At 48.4% G+C, this 14931-nt stretch overlaps 1 protein-coding gene across 1 annotated transcript in view; it reads left to right on the top strand.

The window, feature by feature from the left end:
- Positions 1-14931, top strand: part of LOC139383836 (mitogen-activated protein kinase kinase kinase kinase 5-like) — a 151613-nt gene that overhangs the window by 56726 nt on the left and 79956 nt on the right. Inside the window, exons 9-14 of the mRNA XM_071128413.1 lie at positions 56-128; positions 7884-8015; positions 8987-9049; positions 9136-9217; positions 11708-11824; positions 13137-13215. Of these exons, the coding sequence (XP_070984514.1) occupies positions 56-128; positions 7884-8015; positions 8987-9049; positions 9136-9217; positions 11708-11824; positions 13137-13215 (546 nt within the window). The remainder of the gene's footprint in view (positions 1-55; positions 129-7883; positions 8016-8986; positions 9050-9135; positions 9218-11707; positions 11825-13136; positions 13216-14931) is intronic.

The raw sequence follows: 14931 nt of genomic DNA on the forward strand, positions 1-14931 counted from the left end.
ATTTGATTGGATTGTGTTATATAATCTGAATAGATCTTGTCACTTGTTGTTCCAGCTGATTTTGGAGTAGCAGCCAAAATAACAGCCACCATTGCCAAGAGGAAGTCCTTCATCGGGACTCCTTACTGGTGAGTATTTCTCTGAGACAGTCCTCTGTCGGGACTCCTTACTGGTGAGTCTTTCTCTGAGACAGTCCTCTGTCGGGACTCCTTACTGGTGAGTATTTCTCTGAGACAGTCCTCTGTCGGGACTCCTTACTGGTGAGTCTTTCTCTGAGACAGTCCTCTGTCGGGACTCCTTACTGGTGAGTCTTTCTCTGAGACAGTCCTCTGTCGGGACTCCTTAATGGTGAGTCTTTCTCTGAGACAGTCCTCTGTCGGGACTCCTTACTGGTGAGTATTTCTCTGAGACAGTCCTCTGTCGGGACTCCTTAATGGTGAGTCTTTCTCTGAGACAGTCCTCTGTCGGGACTCCTTACTGGTGAGTCTTTCTCTGAGACAGTCCTCTGTCGGGACTCCTTAATGGTGAGTCTTTCTCTGAGACAGTCCTCCGTCCCAAATAGAAACCCTGTTCCTTTTTATAGTGCACTACTTTTGACCAGGCCCCATAGGACTGATAGGGCCCATATGACTGATAGGGCCCATAGGACTGATAGGACCCATAGGACTGATAGGACCCATAGGACTGATAGGGCCCATAGGACTGATAGGGCCCATAGGACTGATAGGGCCCATACGACTGATAGGACCCATAAGACTGATAGGACCCATAGGACTGATAGGGCCCATAGGACTGATAGGACTGATAGGGCCCACAGGACTGATAGGACTGATAGGGCCCATAGGACTGATAGGGCCCATAGGGCAGATAGGACTGATAGGACCCATAGGACTGATAGGACCCATAGGACTGATGGGACCCATAGGACTGATAGGGCCCACAGGACTGATAGGGCCCATAGGACTGATAGAACTGATAGGACTGATAGGGCCCATAGGACTGATAGGACTGATAGGACTGATAGGGCCCATAGGACTGATAGGGCCCATATGACTGATAGGACTGATATGGCCCATATGACTGATAGGGCCCATATGACTGATAGGACCCATAGGACTGATAGGGCCCATAGGACTGATAGGGCCCATAGGGCTGATAGGACTGATAGGACTGATAGGACCCATAGGACTGATGGGACCCATAGGACTGATAGGGCCCACAGGACTGATAGGACTGATAGGGCCCATATGACTGATAGGGCCCATAGGGCTGATAGGACCCATAGGGCTGATAGGGCCCATAGGACTGATAGGACCCATAGGACTGATAGGACCCATAGGACTGATAGGACCCATAGGACTGATAGCGCCCATAGGACTGATAGGGCCCATAGGACTGATAGGGCCCATAGGACTGATAGGGCCCATAGGACTGATAGGACCCATAGGACTGATTGGACCCATAGGGCTGATATGGCCCATAGGACTGATAGGACCCATAGGACTGATAGGGCCCATAGGGCTCGGGTCAAAAGTAGTTCACTATATAGGGAATAGTGTTCCATTTGGGACGTGTGCTTTCTTTCTCTCCATAGGGAGTCGGGCCGAAACGCCATTTAGACGTGACTGTATTAGTTCAGCACTGCCTCTTGTGTCTTATTGCTTCACTATACAAACTGTATGTACTTTGACTTTTACCACAGAATTGATTTAAAACGTTCCCCGCCCCCCCTCATCAATCTTCACACAATACCCCATAATGACAAAGCAAAAACAAGTTATTAAAAAAAACTGAAATATTTCATTTTATATTAAGTATTCATACCTTTTACTCAGTACTTTGTTGAAGCACCTTTGGCAGCGATTACAGCCTCGAGTCTTCTTGGGTATGACGATACAAGCTTGGCACACCTGTATTTGGGGAGTTTCTACCATTCTTCTCTGCAGATCCTCTCAAGCTCTGTCAGGTTGGATGGGGAGCGTCGCTGCACAGCTTTTTTCAGGTCTATCTAGAGATGTTCGATCAGGTTCAAGTCCGGACTCTTGCTGGGCCACTCAAAGACATTCAGAGACTTGTCCCGAAGCCACTCCTGCGTTGTCTTGCCAGTGTGCTTAGGATCGTTGTCCTGTTGGAAGGTGAACCTTCGCCCCAGTCTGAGGTCCTGAGCGCTCTGGAGCAGGTTTTCATCAAGGATCTCTCTGTACTTTGCTCCGTTCATCTTTCCCCTCGATCCTGACTAGTCTCCCAGTCCCTGCCGCTGAAAAACATCCCCACAGCATGATTCTGCCACCACCATGCTTCACTGTAGGGATAGTGCCAGGTTTCCTCCAGACTTGACGCTTGGCATTCAGGCCAAAGAGTTCAATCTTTGTTTCATCAGACCAGAGAATCTTGTTTCTCATGGTCAAAGTCCTTCAGGTGCCTTTTGGCAAAACTCCAAGCGGGCTGTCATGTGCCTTTTACTGACAAGTGGTTCACTGGTCACTCGACCATAAAGATCTGATTGGTGGAGTGCTGCAGAGATGGTTGTCCTTCTGGAAGGTTCTCCCATCTCCACAGAGGAACACTATAGAGCTCTGTCAGAGTGACCATTGGGTTGTTGGTCACCTCCCTGACCAAGGCCCTTCTCCCCCGATTGCTCAGTTTGGCCGGGCGGCCAGCTCTAGGAAGAGTCTTGGTGGTTCCAAACTTCTTCCGTTTAAGAATGATGGAGGCCACTGTGTTCCTGGGGACCATCAATGCTGCATAAATGTTTTGGTACCCTTCCCCAGATCTGTGCCTCGACACAATCCTGTCATGGAGCTCTATGGACAATTCTTTCGACCTCATGGCTTGGTTTTTTGCTCTGACATGCACTGTCAACTGTGGGACCTTATATAGACAGGTGTGTGCCTTTCCAAATCATGTCCAATCAAATTGTAGCTACATTTCAAGGATGATTAATGGAAACAGGATGCACCTGAGCTCAATTTCGAAACGCATAGCAAAGGGTCTAAATACTAATGTAAATGTATTTCTGTTTTTTACATTAACAAATTTGCTAAATTTTCCCAAAAACTTTTCACTCTGTTGTTTTTGGGGTATTGTGATGTCACTATGGGGTATTGTGATGTCACTATGGGGTATTGTGTGTAGATTGAGGATATGTATTTAATCAATTTCAGAATAAGGCTCTTAACGTAACAAAAAGTCAAGGGGTCTGAATACCGTCCCGAATCACTGTACATACTGTATACCACACCAGTAGTGAAATGGTCAAGCTGATATACATGCTTGTGTTAGGCGTACGGTACGTGCTGCATGATTACAGTCCTAATTTCTAGGAGATGATGTAAAACGTGTACATATGTAGACAAGATGGCAATATTGTCTGTTATCTGTGCAGGATGGTCCCAGAGGTAGCAGATTGAGATGTGTGTTATCTGTGCAGGATGGTAGCAGATTGAGATGTGTGTTATCTGTGCAGGATGGTAGCAGATTGAGATGTGTGTTATCTGTGCAGGATGGCCCCAGAGGTAGCATATTGAGATGTGTGTTATCTGTGCAGGATGGCCCCGGAGGTAGCAGATTGAGATGTGTGTTATCTGTGCAGGATGGTAGCAGATTGAGATGTGTGTTATCTGTGCAGGATGGCCCCAGAGGTAGCAGATTGAGATGTGTGTTATCTGTGCAGGATGGCCCCAGAGGTAGCAGATTGAGATGTGTGTTATCTGTGCAGGATGGCCCCAGAGGTAGCAGATTGAGATGTGTGTTATCTGTGCAGGATGGCCCCAGAGGTAGCAGATTGAGATGTGTGTTATCTGTGCAGGATGGTAGCAGATTGAGATGTGTGTTATCTGTGCAGGATGGTAGCAGATTGAGATGTGTGTTATCTGTGCAGGATGGTAGCAGATTGAGATGTGTGTTATCTGTGCAGGATGGCCCCAGAGGTAGCAGATTGAGATGTGTGTTATCTGTGCAGGATGGCCCCAGAGGTAGCAGATTGAGATGTGTGTTATCTGTGCAGGATGGCCCCGGAGGTAGCAGATTGAGATGTGTGTTATCTGTGCAGGATGGTAGCAGATTGAGATGTGTGTTATCTGTGCAGGATGGTAGCATATTGAGATGTGTGTTATCTGTGCAGGATGGCCCCGGAGGTAGCAGATTGAGATGTGTGTTATCTGTGCAGGATGGTATCAGAGGTAGCTGATTGAGATGTGTGTTATCTGTGCAGGATGGCCCCAGAGGTATCAGATTGAGATGTGTGTTATCTGTGCAGGATGGTAGCAGATTGAGATGTGTGTTATCTGTGCAGGATGGCCCCAGAGGTAGCTGATTGAGATGTGTGTTATCTGTGCAGGATGGTAGCAGATTGAGATGTGTGTTATCTGTGCAGGATGGCCCCAGAGGTAGCAGATTGAGATGTGTGTTATCTGTGCAGGATGGCCCCAGAGGTAGCTGATTGAGATGTGTGTTATCTGTGCAGGATGGCCCCAGAGGTATCAGATTGAGATGTGTGTTATCTGTGCAGGATGGCCCCAGAGGTAGCAGATTGAGATGTGTGTTATCTGTGCAGGATGGCCCCAGAGGTAGCAGATTGAGATGTGTGTTATCTGTGCAGGATGGCCCCGGAGGTAGCAGATTGAGATGTGTGTTATCTGTGCAGGATGGCCCCGGAGGTAGCAGATTGAGATGTGTGTTATCTGTGCAGGATGGTAGCAGATTGAGATGTGTGTTATCTGTGCAGGATGGTAGCAGATTGAGATGTGTGTTATCTGTGCAGGATGGTAGCAGATTGAGATGTGTGTTATCTGTGCAGGATGGTAGCATATTGAGATGTGTGTTATCTGTGCAGGATGGTAGCATATTGAGATGTGTGTTATCTGTGCAGGATGGCCCCGGAGGTAGCAGATTGAGATGTGTGTTATCTGTGCAGGATGGCCCCAGAGGTAGCTGATTGAGATGTGTGTTATCTGTGCAGGATGGCCCCAGAGGTATCAGATTGAGATGTGTGTTATCTGTGCAGGATGGCCCCAGAGGTAGCTGATTGAGATGTGTGTTATCTGTGCAGGATGGTAGCAGATTGAGATGTGTGTTATCTGTGCAGGATGGCCCCAGAGGTAGCTGATTGAGATGTGTGTTATCTGTGCAGGATGGTAGCAGATTGAGATGTGTGTTATCTGTGCAGGATGGCCCCAGAGGTAGCAGATTGAGATGTGTGTTATCTGTGCAGGATGGTATCAGAGGTAGCAGATTGAGATGTGTGTTATCTGTGCAGGATGGCCCCAGAGGTAGCAGATTGAGATGTGTGTTATCTGTGCAGGATGGTAGCAGATTGAGATGTGTGTTATCTGTGCAGGATGGCCCCAGAGGTAGCAGATTGAGATGTGTGTTATCTGTGCAGGATGGCCCCAGAGGTAGCAGATTGAGATGTGTGTTATCTGTGCAGGATGGCCCCGGAGGTAGCTGATTGAGATGTGTGTTATCTGTGCAGGATGGTAGCAGATTGAGATGTGTGTTATCTGTGCAGGATGGCCCCAGAGGTAGCTGATTGAGATGTGTGTTATCTGTGCAGGATGGTAGCAGATTGAGATGTGTGTTATCTGTGCAGGATGGCCCCAGAGGTAGCAGATTGAGATGTGTGTTATCTGTGCAGGATGGTATCAGAGGTAGCAGATTGAGATGTGTGTTATCTGTGCAGGATGGCCCCAGAGGTAGCAGATTGAGATGTGTGTTATCTGTGCAGGATGGTAGCAGATTGAGATGTGTGTTATCTGTGCAGGATGGCCCCAGAGGTAGCAGATTGAGATGTGTGTTATCTGTGCAGGATGGCCCCAGAGGTAGCAGATTGAGATGTGTGTTATCTGTGCAGGATGGCCCCGGAGGTAGCAGATTGAGATGTGTGTTATCTGTGCAGGATGGTAGCAGATTGAGATGTGTGTTATCTGTGCAGGATGGCCCCGGAGGTAGCAGATTGAGATGTGTGTTATCTGTGCAGGATGGTAGCAGATTGAGATGTGTGTTATCTGTGCAGGATGGTAGCATATTGAGATGTGTGTTATCTGTGCAGGATGGCCCCGGAGGTAGCAGATTGAGATGTGTGTTATCTGTGCAGGATGGCCCCAGAGGTAGCTGATTGAGATGTGTGTTATCTGTGCAGGATGGCCCCAGAGGTATCAGATTGAGATGTGTGTTATCTGTGCAGGATGGCCCCAGAGGTAGCAGATTGAGATGTGTGTTATCTGTGCAGGATGGCCCCAGAGGTAGCAGATTGAGATGTGTGTTATCTGTGCAGGATGGCCCCAGAGGTAGCAGATTGAGATGTGTGTTATCTGTGCAGGATGGCCCCGGAGGTAGCAGATTGAGATGTGTGTTATCTGTGCAGGATGGCCCCGGAGGTAGCAGATTGAGATGTGTGTTATCTGTGCAGGATGGTAGCAGATTGAGATGTGTGTTATCTGTGCAGGATGGTAGCAGATTGAGATGTGTGTTATCTGTGCAGGATGGTAGCAGATTGAGATGTGTGTTATCTGTGCAGGATGGTAGCATATTGAGATGTGTGTTATCTGTGCAGGATGGTAGCATATTGAGATGTGTGTTATCTGTGCAGGATGGCCCCGGAGGTAGCAGATTGAGATGTGTGTTATCTGTGCAGGATGGCCCCAGAGGTAGCTGATTGAGATGTGTGTTATCTGTGCAGGATGGCCCCAGAGGTATCAGATTGAGATGTGTGTTATCTGTGCAGGATGGCCCCAGAGGTAGCTGATTGAGATGTGTGTTATCTGTGCAGGATGGTAGCAGATTGAGATGTGTGTTATCTGTGCAGGATGGCCCCAGAGGTAGCTGATTGAGATGTGTGTTATCTGTGCAGGATGGTAGCAGATTGAGATGTGTGTTATCTGTGCAGGATGGCCCCAGAGGTAGCAGATTGAGATGTGTGTTATCTGTGCAGGATGGTATCAGAGGTAGCAGATTGAGATGTGTGTTATCTGTGCAGGATGGACCCAGAGGTAGCAGATTGAGATGTGTGTTATCTGTGCAGGATGGTAGCAGATTGAGATGTGTGTTATCTGTGCAGGATGGCCCCAGAGGTAGCAGATTGAGATGTGTGTTATCTGTGCAGGATGGCCCCAGAGGTAGCAGATTGAGATGTGTGTTATCTGTGCAGGATGGCCCCGGAGGTAGCAGATTGAGATGTGTGTTATCTGTGCAGGATGGTAGCAGATTGAGATGTGTGTTATCTGTGCAGGATGGCCCCGGAGGTAGCAGATTGAGATGTGTGTTATCTGTGCAGGATGGTAGCAGATTGAGATGTGTGTTATCTGTGCAGGATGGTAGCATATTGAGATGTGTGTTATCTGTGCAGGATGGCCCCGGAGGTAGCAGATTGAGATGTGTGTTATCTGTGCAGGATGGCCCCAGAGGTAGCTGATTGAGATGTGTGTTATCTGTGCAGGATGGCCCCAGAGGTATCAGATTGAGATGTGTGTTATCTGTGCAGGATGGCCCCAGAGGTAGCAGATTGAGATGTGTGTTATCTGTGCAGGATGGTAGCAGATTGAGATGTGTGTTATCTGTGCAGGATGGCCCCAGAGGTAGCAGATTGAGATGTGTTATCTGTGCAGGATGGCCCCGGAGGTAGCAGATTGAGATGTGTGTTATCTGTGCAGGATGGTAGCAGATTGAGATGTGTGTTATCTGTGCAGGATGGCCCCAGAGGTAGCAGATTGAGATGTGTGTTATCTGTGCAGGATGGTAGCAGATTGAGATGTGTGTTATCTGTGCAGGATGGTATCAGATTGAGATGTGTGTTATCTGTGCAGGATGGCCCCAGAGGTATCAGATTGAGATGTGTGTTATCTGTGCAGGATGGTAGCTGATTGAGATGTGTGTTATCTGTGCAGGATGGCCCCAGAGGTAGCAGCAGTAGAGAAGAACGGAGGTTACAACCAGCTGTGTGACATCTGGGCCGTGGGCATCACCTCCATAGAACTGGCCGAGCTGCAGCCCCCTATGTTTGACCTGCACCCAATGAGGTACAGCTCCTGCCCTAAACTTCTTTACTTATCAACCAATCAATGCTGTTTCTGCTCTCCACTTCCTCACTCATCTACCAATCAATGCTGTTTCTGCTCTCCACTTCCTCACTCATCTACCAATCAATGCTGTTTCTGCTCTCCACTTCCTCACTCATCAACCAATCAATGCTGTTTCTGCTCTCTACTTCCTCACTCATCAACCAATCAATGCTGTTTCTGCTCTCCACTTCCTCACTCCTCTACCAATCAATGCTGTTTCTGCTCCACTTCCTCACTCATCTACCAATCAATGCTGTTTCTGCTCTCCACTTCCTCACTCATCAACCAATCAATGCTGTTTCTGCTCTCTACTTCCTCACTCATCAACCAATCAATGCTGTTTCTGCTTCACTTCCTCACTCATCAACCAATCAATACTGTTTCTGCTCTCCACTCCCTCACTCATCAACCAATCAATGCTGTTTCTGCTCTCCACTTCCTCACTCATCAACCAATCAATGCTGTTTCTGCTCTCTACTTCCTCACTCATCAACCAATCAATACTGTTTCTGCTCTCCACTCCCTCACTCATCAACCAATCAATGCTGTTTCTGATCCACTTCTTTACTCATCTACCAATCAATGCTGTTTCTGCTCTCCACTTCCTCACTCATCTACCAATCAATGCTGTTTCTGATCCACTTCCTCACTCATCAACCAATCAATGCTCTCTCTACTCTCTACTCTCTCCTCTCTCTACTCTCTCTACTCTCTCTACTCTCTCCTCTCTCTCTCTCTCTGCACTAAGATCACTGTCAGTCATTGCCCTAATGCCTACGTAACAGACTTAAGATGATCGTAGTGCTAGGAAGGTTTTGTGAAACTCCCCGTACTACAGTGTAGATGAAAGTCTCTCACCACCTGTGGTAAAATAAGAGAATATAGTTTTATAACATGGATCTAATCTCAAATGATGTGTTGTATTCCAGGGCTTTGTTTCTCATGTCAAAGAGCAGCTTTCAGCCTCCCAAGCTAAAACACAAAACAAAGTGGTAAGTACAAGTAGCCCTGTTATGTGACCTGGGGCAGTTCTGTTACACTACTACAGTCAGTAAGAGTAGGTTCCCTCCTCCTGCAGGACCACAGCCTTCCATAACTTTGTTAAAGTCTCGCTGACCAAGAACCCGAAGAAGAGACCGACAGCTGAGAAACTCCTAATGGTAAAACTGACACGTCCTCATGAAAACATTAACTGCCTTGCTATGTTGTTGTCTTAGTAGGTCTCTCTTTATGTTGTCTCTCTTGTTGTGATGTGTGTTTTGTCCTATATTTATCTTGTATTGTATTTATTGATTTTATTTGTTTATTTATTTTAATCCCAGGCCCTCGTCCCCACTCCAGGCCTTTTTGGGAGGCCGTCTTTGTAAATAAGAACTTGCTCTTAATTGACTTGCCTAGTTAAATAAATAAATAAATAACTGGGGGACGAAACCATTCAGTATAACTCTTAAGACCGTTTCCGTAGCCCATCTCCATTTTGAAAGTGCTTTAGGAATAGGGTATACCAGCACTTAGAGAGAGTCTAATTCATCTAGAGTTGTTAATTAGAATGTTCTGGAGCATTAGGTTGCCGTGATTCATCCTCTGAGATGGACCAGGTCTTAATGATGGTGAACTAGTCGTCATCTCAGTGGTGAAATATGTCAGAGGTCCTAGTTAATAGTTGTTACTTTTAAAGCTTGGTATTAGGAGCGTTAGTGGCCATCTTGTGTTCTTGATGTGTCGCTAAATCAACAATAAAGTCTGTCTGGCTCCCTCTGTCTGTCTGTCTCTGTCTGTCTGGCTCCCTCTGTCTGTCTGGCTCCCTCTGTCTGTCTGGCTCCCTCTGTCTGTCTGGCTCCCTCTGTCTGTCTGTCTGTCTGTCTGTCTGTCTGTCTGTCTGTCTGTCTGTCTGTCTGGCTCTCTCACTCTGTGTCTGTCTGGCTCTCTCACTCTGTGTCTGTCTGTCTGTCTGGCTCTCTCACTCTGTGTCTGTCTGTCTGTCTGGCTCTCTCTGTCCGTCTGTGTCTCTCACTCTGTGTCTGTCTGTCTGTGTCTCTCACTCTGTGTCTGGCTGGCTGTCTGTCTGGCTGGCTGTCTGTCTGGCTCTCTCTGTCCGTCTGTGTCTCTCACTCTGTGTCTCTCACTCTGTGTCTGGCTGGCTGTCTGGCTCTCTCTGTCCGTCTGTGTCTCTCACTCTGTGTCTCTCACTCTGTGTCTCTCACTCTGTGTCTGTCTGTCTGGCTGGCTGTCTGTCTGGCTCTCTCTGTCCGTCTGTGTCTCTCACTCTGTGTCTCTCACTTTGTGTCTGTCTGTCTGGCTGGCTGGCTGTCTGTCTGACTCTCTCTGTCCGTCTGTGTCTCTCACTCTGTGTCTCTCACTCTGTGTCTGTCTGTCTGGCTGGCTGTCTGTCTGGCTCTCTCTGTCCGTCTGTGTCTCTCACTCTGTGTCTGTCTGTCTGTCTGGCTGGCTGTCTGTCTGGCTCTCTCTGTCCGTCTGTGTCTCTCACTCTGTGTCTCTCACTCTGTGTCTGTCTGTCTGTCTGTCTGTCTGGCTGTCTGTCTGGCTCTCTCTGTCCGTCTGTGTCTCTCACTCTGTGTCTCTCACTCTGTGTCTGTCTGTCTGTCTGGCTGTCTGTCTGGCTGTCTGTCTGGCTCTCTCTGTCCGTCTGTGTCTCTCACTCTGTGTCTCTCACTCTGTGTCTGGCTGGCTGTCTGTCTGTCTGGCTGTCTGTCTGGCTCTCTCAGTCCGTCTGTGTCTCTCACTCTGTGTCTCTCACTCTGTGTCTCTCACTCTGTGTCTGGCTGGCTGGCTGTCTGTCTGGCTCTCTCTGTCCGTCTGTGTCTCTCACTCTGTGTCTCTCACTCTGTGTCTGTCTGTCTGTCTGGCTGGCTGGCTGTCTGTCTGGCTCTCTCTGTCCGTCTGTGTCTCTCACTCTGTGTCTCTCACTCTTTGTCTGTCTGTCTGTCTGGCTGGCTGTCTGTCTGGCTCTCTCTGTCCGTCTGTGTCTCTCACTCTGTGTCTCTCACTCTGTGTCTGTCTGTCTGTCTGTCTGTCTGTCTGGCTGGCTGTCTGTCTGGCTCTCTCTGTCCGTCTGTGTCTCTCACTCTGTGTCTCTCACTCTGTCTGTCTGTCTGTCTGTCTGGCTGGCTGGCTGGCTGTCTGTCTGGCTCTCTCTGTCCGTCTGTGTCTCTCACTCTGTGTCTCTCACTCTGTGTCTCTCACTCTGTCTGTCTGTCTGGCTGGCTGTCTGTCTGGCTCTCTCTGTCCGTCTGTGTCTCTCACTCTGTGTCTCTCACTCTGTGTCTCTCACTCTGTCTGTCTGTCTGGCTGGCTGGCTGTCTGTCTGGCTCTCTCTGTCCGTCTGTGTCTCTCACTCTGTGTCTCTCACTCTGTGTCTCTCACTCTGTGTCTGTCTGTCTGTCTGTCTGGCTGGCTGTCTGTCTGGCTCTCTCTGTCCGTCTGTGTCTCTCACTCTGTGTCTCTCACTCTGTGTCTGTCTGTCTGTCTGTCTGTCTGTCTGGCTGTCTGTCTGGCTCTCTCTGTCCGTCTGTGTCTCTCACTCTGTGTCTCTCACTCTGTGTCTGGCTGGCTGTCTGTCTGTCTGGCTGTCTGTCTGGCTCTCTCTGTCCGTCTGTGTCTCTCACTCTGTGTCTGTCTGGTTGTTGCAGCATTTGTTTGTAGGTCAGACGGGGCTGACCAGGAAAGTAGCTCTGGAGCTGCTGGACAAGAGGAACAACCCAGACAACCACCAACACTTCTCTGAGGTGGACGACGATGACCTGGAGGTAAATAACTAACCACAGCCCAGTCTATTTACATAATTACCTCATCAACTACATTTATTGCATTTTTATTAGAAAATTCAAAAATGTGTCCCAAGATTATCATAAGACAAAATGCATCAGCCATTCGTCTTTCCTTCAACTTTCTGAAGAAAGTCATTTTTCCAACAATTGTTTACAAACAGATTATTTCACTTATAATTCACTGTATCACAATTCCAGTGGGTCAGAAGTTTACATACACTAGACTGTGCCTTTTTAAACAGCTTGGAAGCTTCTGATAGGCTAATTGACATAATTTGAGTCAATTGGAGGTGTACCTGTGGATGTATTTCAAGGCTTACCTTACCTTAACTCAGTGCCTCTTTGCTTGACATCATGAGAAAATCAAAAGAAATCAGCCAAGACCTCCACAAGTCTGTTTCATCCTTGGGAGCAATTTCCAAACGCCTGAAGGTACCATGTTCATCTGTATAAACAATAGTTTGCAAGTATAAACACCATGGGACCACGCAGCTAGTCATACTGCTCAGGAAGGAGACACGTTCTGTCTCCTAGAGATGAACGTACTTTGGTGTGAAAAGTGCAAATCAATCCCAGAACAACAGCAAAGGACCTTGTGAAGATGCTGGAGGAAACAGGTACAAAAGTATCTATATCCACAGTTAAACGAGTCCAATATCGACGTAACCTGAAAGGCCGGTCAGCAAGGAAGAAGCCACTGCTCCAAAACCGTCATAAAAAAGCCAGACTACGGTTTGCAACTGCACATAATGTGATAACAGCGTTATGACATGGTTTACTCTTGTGTAGTGTCATGTTATGTGTCTATATTCCTTTATTGTGAAGCTTATCTAATATAGTTGTCTCCTCTTCTCGCTCCCCCTCCCTCACCCTGTCTCTCTCTTCTGCTACCCCTCCCTCACCCTGTCTCTCTCTTCTGCTACCCCTCCCTCACCCTGTCTCTCTCTTCTGCTCCCCTTTCTTCACCCTGTCTCTCTCTTCTGCTCCCCCTCCCTCACCCTGTCTCTCTCTTCTGCTCCCCCTCCCTCACCCTGTCTCTCTCTTCTGCTCCCCCTTCCTCACCCTGTCTCTCTCTTCTGCTCCCCCTCCCTCACCCTGTCTCTCTCTTCTGCTCCCCCTCCCTCACCCTGTCTCTCTCTTCTGCTACCCTTCCCTCACCCTGTCTCTCTCTTTTGCTCCCCCTCCCTCACCCTGTCTCTCTCTTCTGCTACCCCCTTATGTCTCCTCTCTTTCTCTCCGTCTCCCCTCTCTCCCCCTCCCCGTCTCTCCTTCCCCCTCTCCCTCCCTCCAGCCTCTTTCAGCAGTGAGACACATCATTCGTTCAACCAACAAACACTCCAGAGCAGAGAGAACTCGCTCAGAGATCAACTGTAAGTGAACAGCAGCCCTCCACTTCTCCTCTCCCGTCCTCTCCTCCACTTCTCCTTTCCCATCCTCTCCCCTCCTTCTCCTCTCCCGTCCTCTCCTCCACTTCTCCTTTCCCATCCTCTCCCCTCCTTCTCCTCTCCCGTCCTCTCCTCCACTTCTCCTTTCCCATCCTCTCCCCTCCTTCTTCTCTCCCCTCCTTCTCCTCTCCCGTCCTCTCCTCCACTTCTCCTTTCCCACTTGACCCCCCCCCCCCCCCCCTTGTCCCTAACCAACCAGTGGGATTAGTCAAAGCTTTGGCTCTGCCCTCCCATTGGCTGGTCTGTCTGTCAGTGTGGCTGGCATAGGTTGTGTGCTCCAATAGCAGGTCAGTGTCTCCCGCAGGGCTGGTTCAGAGGCAGGATCCAGTGAGAGCCGCAGACCTGCCTGAGTTCAAATAGTATTTGGAGATCTTTCAAATACTGTCAAGCATTTGCCTGGAGTGTCAGATGGGCGGGGGGGTTTCACTTTTTGGGGGCTAATTGCACTGGTTAATTTTGCCACAACTGGCACCAGACAAGCTCAGTTAAGCACAGCTACAGTCAAATGGTGTTTGACCCCAGGTTTAAAGAGCAACAAAGGGGTATAAATAGCTCAGGGATCCACCGAGCAGAGGGGAAAGTGGCGTCCCACGGGTTATATTTGGCACTACTTTTAAGCAAGGGCCCATAGGGGTCTGATCAGAAGTAGGGGCCCATAGGGGTCTGATCAGAAGTAGGGGCCCATAGGGGTCTGATCAGAATTAGGGACCCATAGGGGTCTGATCAGAAGTAGGGGCCCATAGGGGTCTGATCAGAATTAGGGACCCATAGGGGTCTGATCAGAAGTAGGGGCCCATAGGGGTCTGATCAGAAGTAGGGGCCCATAGGGGTCTGATCAGAAGTAGGGGCCCATAGGGGTCTGATCAGAAGTAGGGGCCCATAGGGGTCTGATCAGAAGTAGGGGCCCATAGGGGTCTGATCAGAAGTAGGGGCCCATAGGGGTCTGAACAGAAGTAGGGGCCCATAGGGGTCTGATCAGAAGCAGGGGCCCATAGGGGTCTGATCAGAAGTAGGAGCCCATAAGGGTCTGATCAGAAGTAGGGGAGTTATATACAGTGCTGTTTTACACCTTGTCTTGTCATGAAAGACGTCCCTGTTGTGGCATGTTGTCATGGTTCATTTCGTCACTTTTCCCATTTGTAACGATCTCACGTCAATATCCCCTGACCCCCCCCCACCCAGTGGGTTAACTGCCTTGTTCAGGGGGCCGAACGACAGGTTTTTACCTTGTCAGCTCTGGGATTCAATCTAGCAACCTTTTGATGACTGGCCCAACGCTCTAACCACTAGGCTACCTGCCACCCTGATGTAAATAATGTAGGTCATGTAAGCAATAGGTTGTATAGGTCATGTAAGCAGTAGATTATGTAGGTCGTGTAGGTAATGTAAGCAATAGGTTGTGTAGGTAATGTAAGCAATAGGTTATGTAGGTTGTGTAGGTAATGTAAGCAATAGGTTATGTAGGTTGTGTAGGTAATGTAAGCAATATGTCATGTATGTAATGTAAGCAATAGGTAATGTAGGTAATGTAAGCAATAGGTCATGTAGAAAATGCAAGCAATGTGTAATGTAGATAATGTAAGCAGTAGGTAATGTAAGCAATAGGTAATGTAAGCAATATGTAATGCCAGAGTGTGTTTT

Source organism: Oncorhynchus clarkii, chromosome 25 (assembly GCF_045791955.1).
Source record: "Oncorhynchus clarkii lewisi isolate Uvic-CL-2024 chromosome 25, UVic_Ocla_1.0, whole genome shotgun sequence".
Taxonomy (NCBI): domain Eukaryota; kingdom Metazoa; phylum Chordata; class Actinopteri; order Salmoniformes; family Salmonidae; genus Oncorhynchus; species Oncorhynchus clarkii.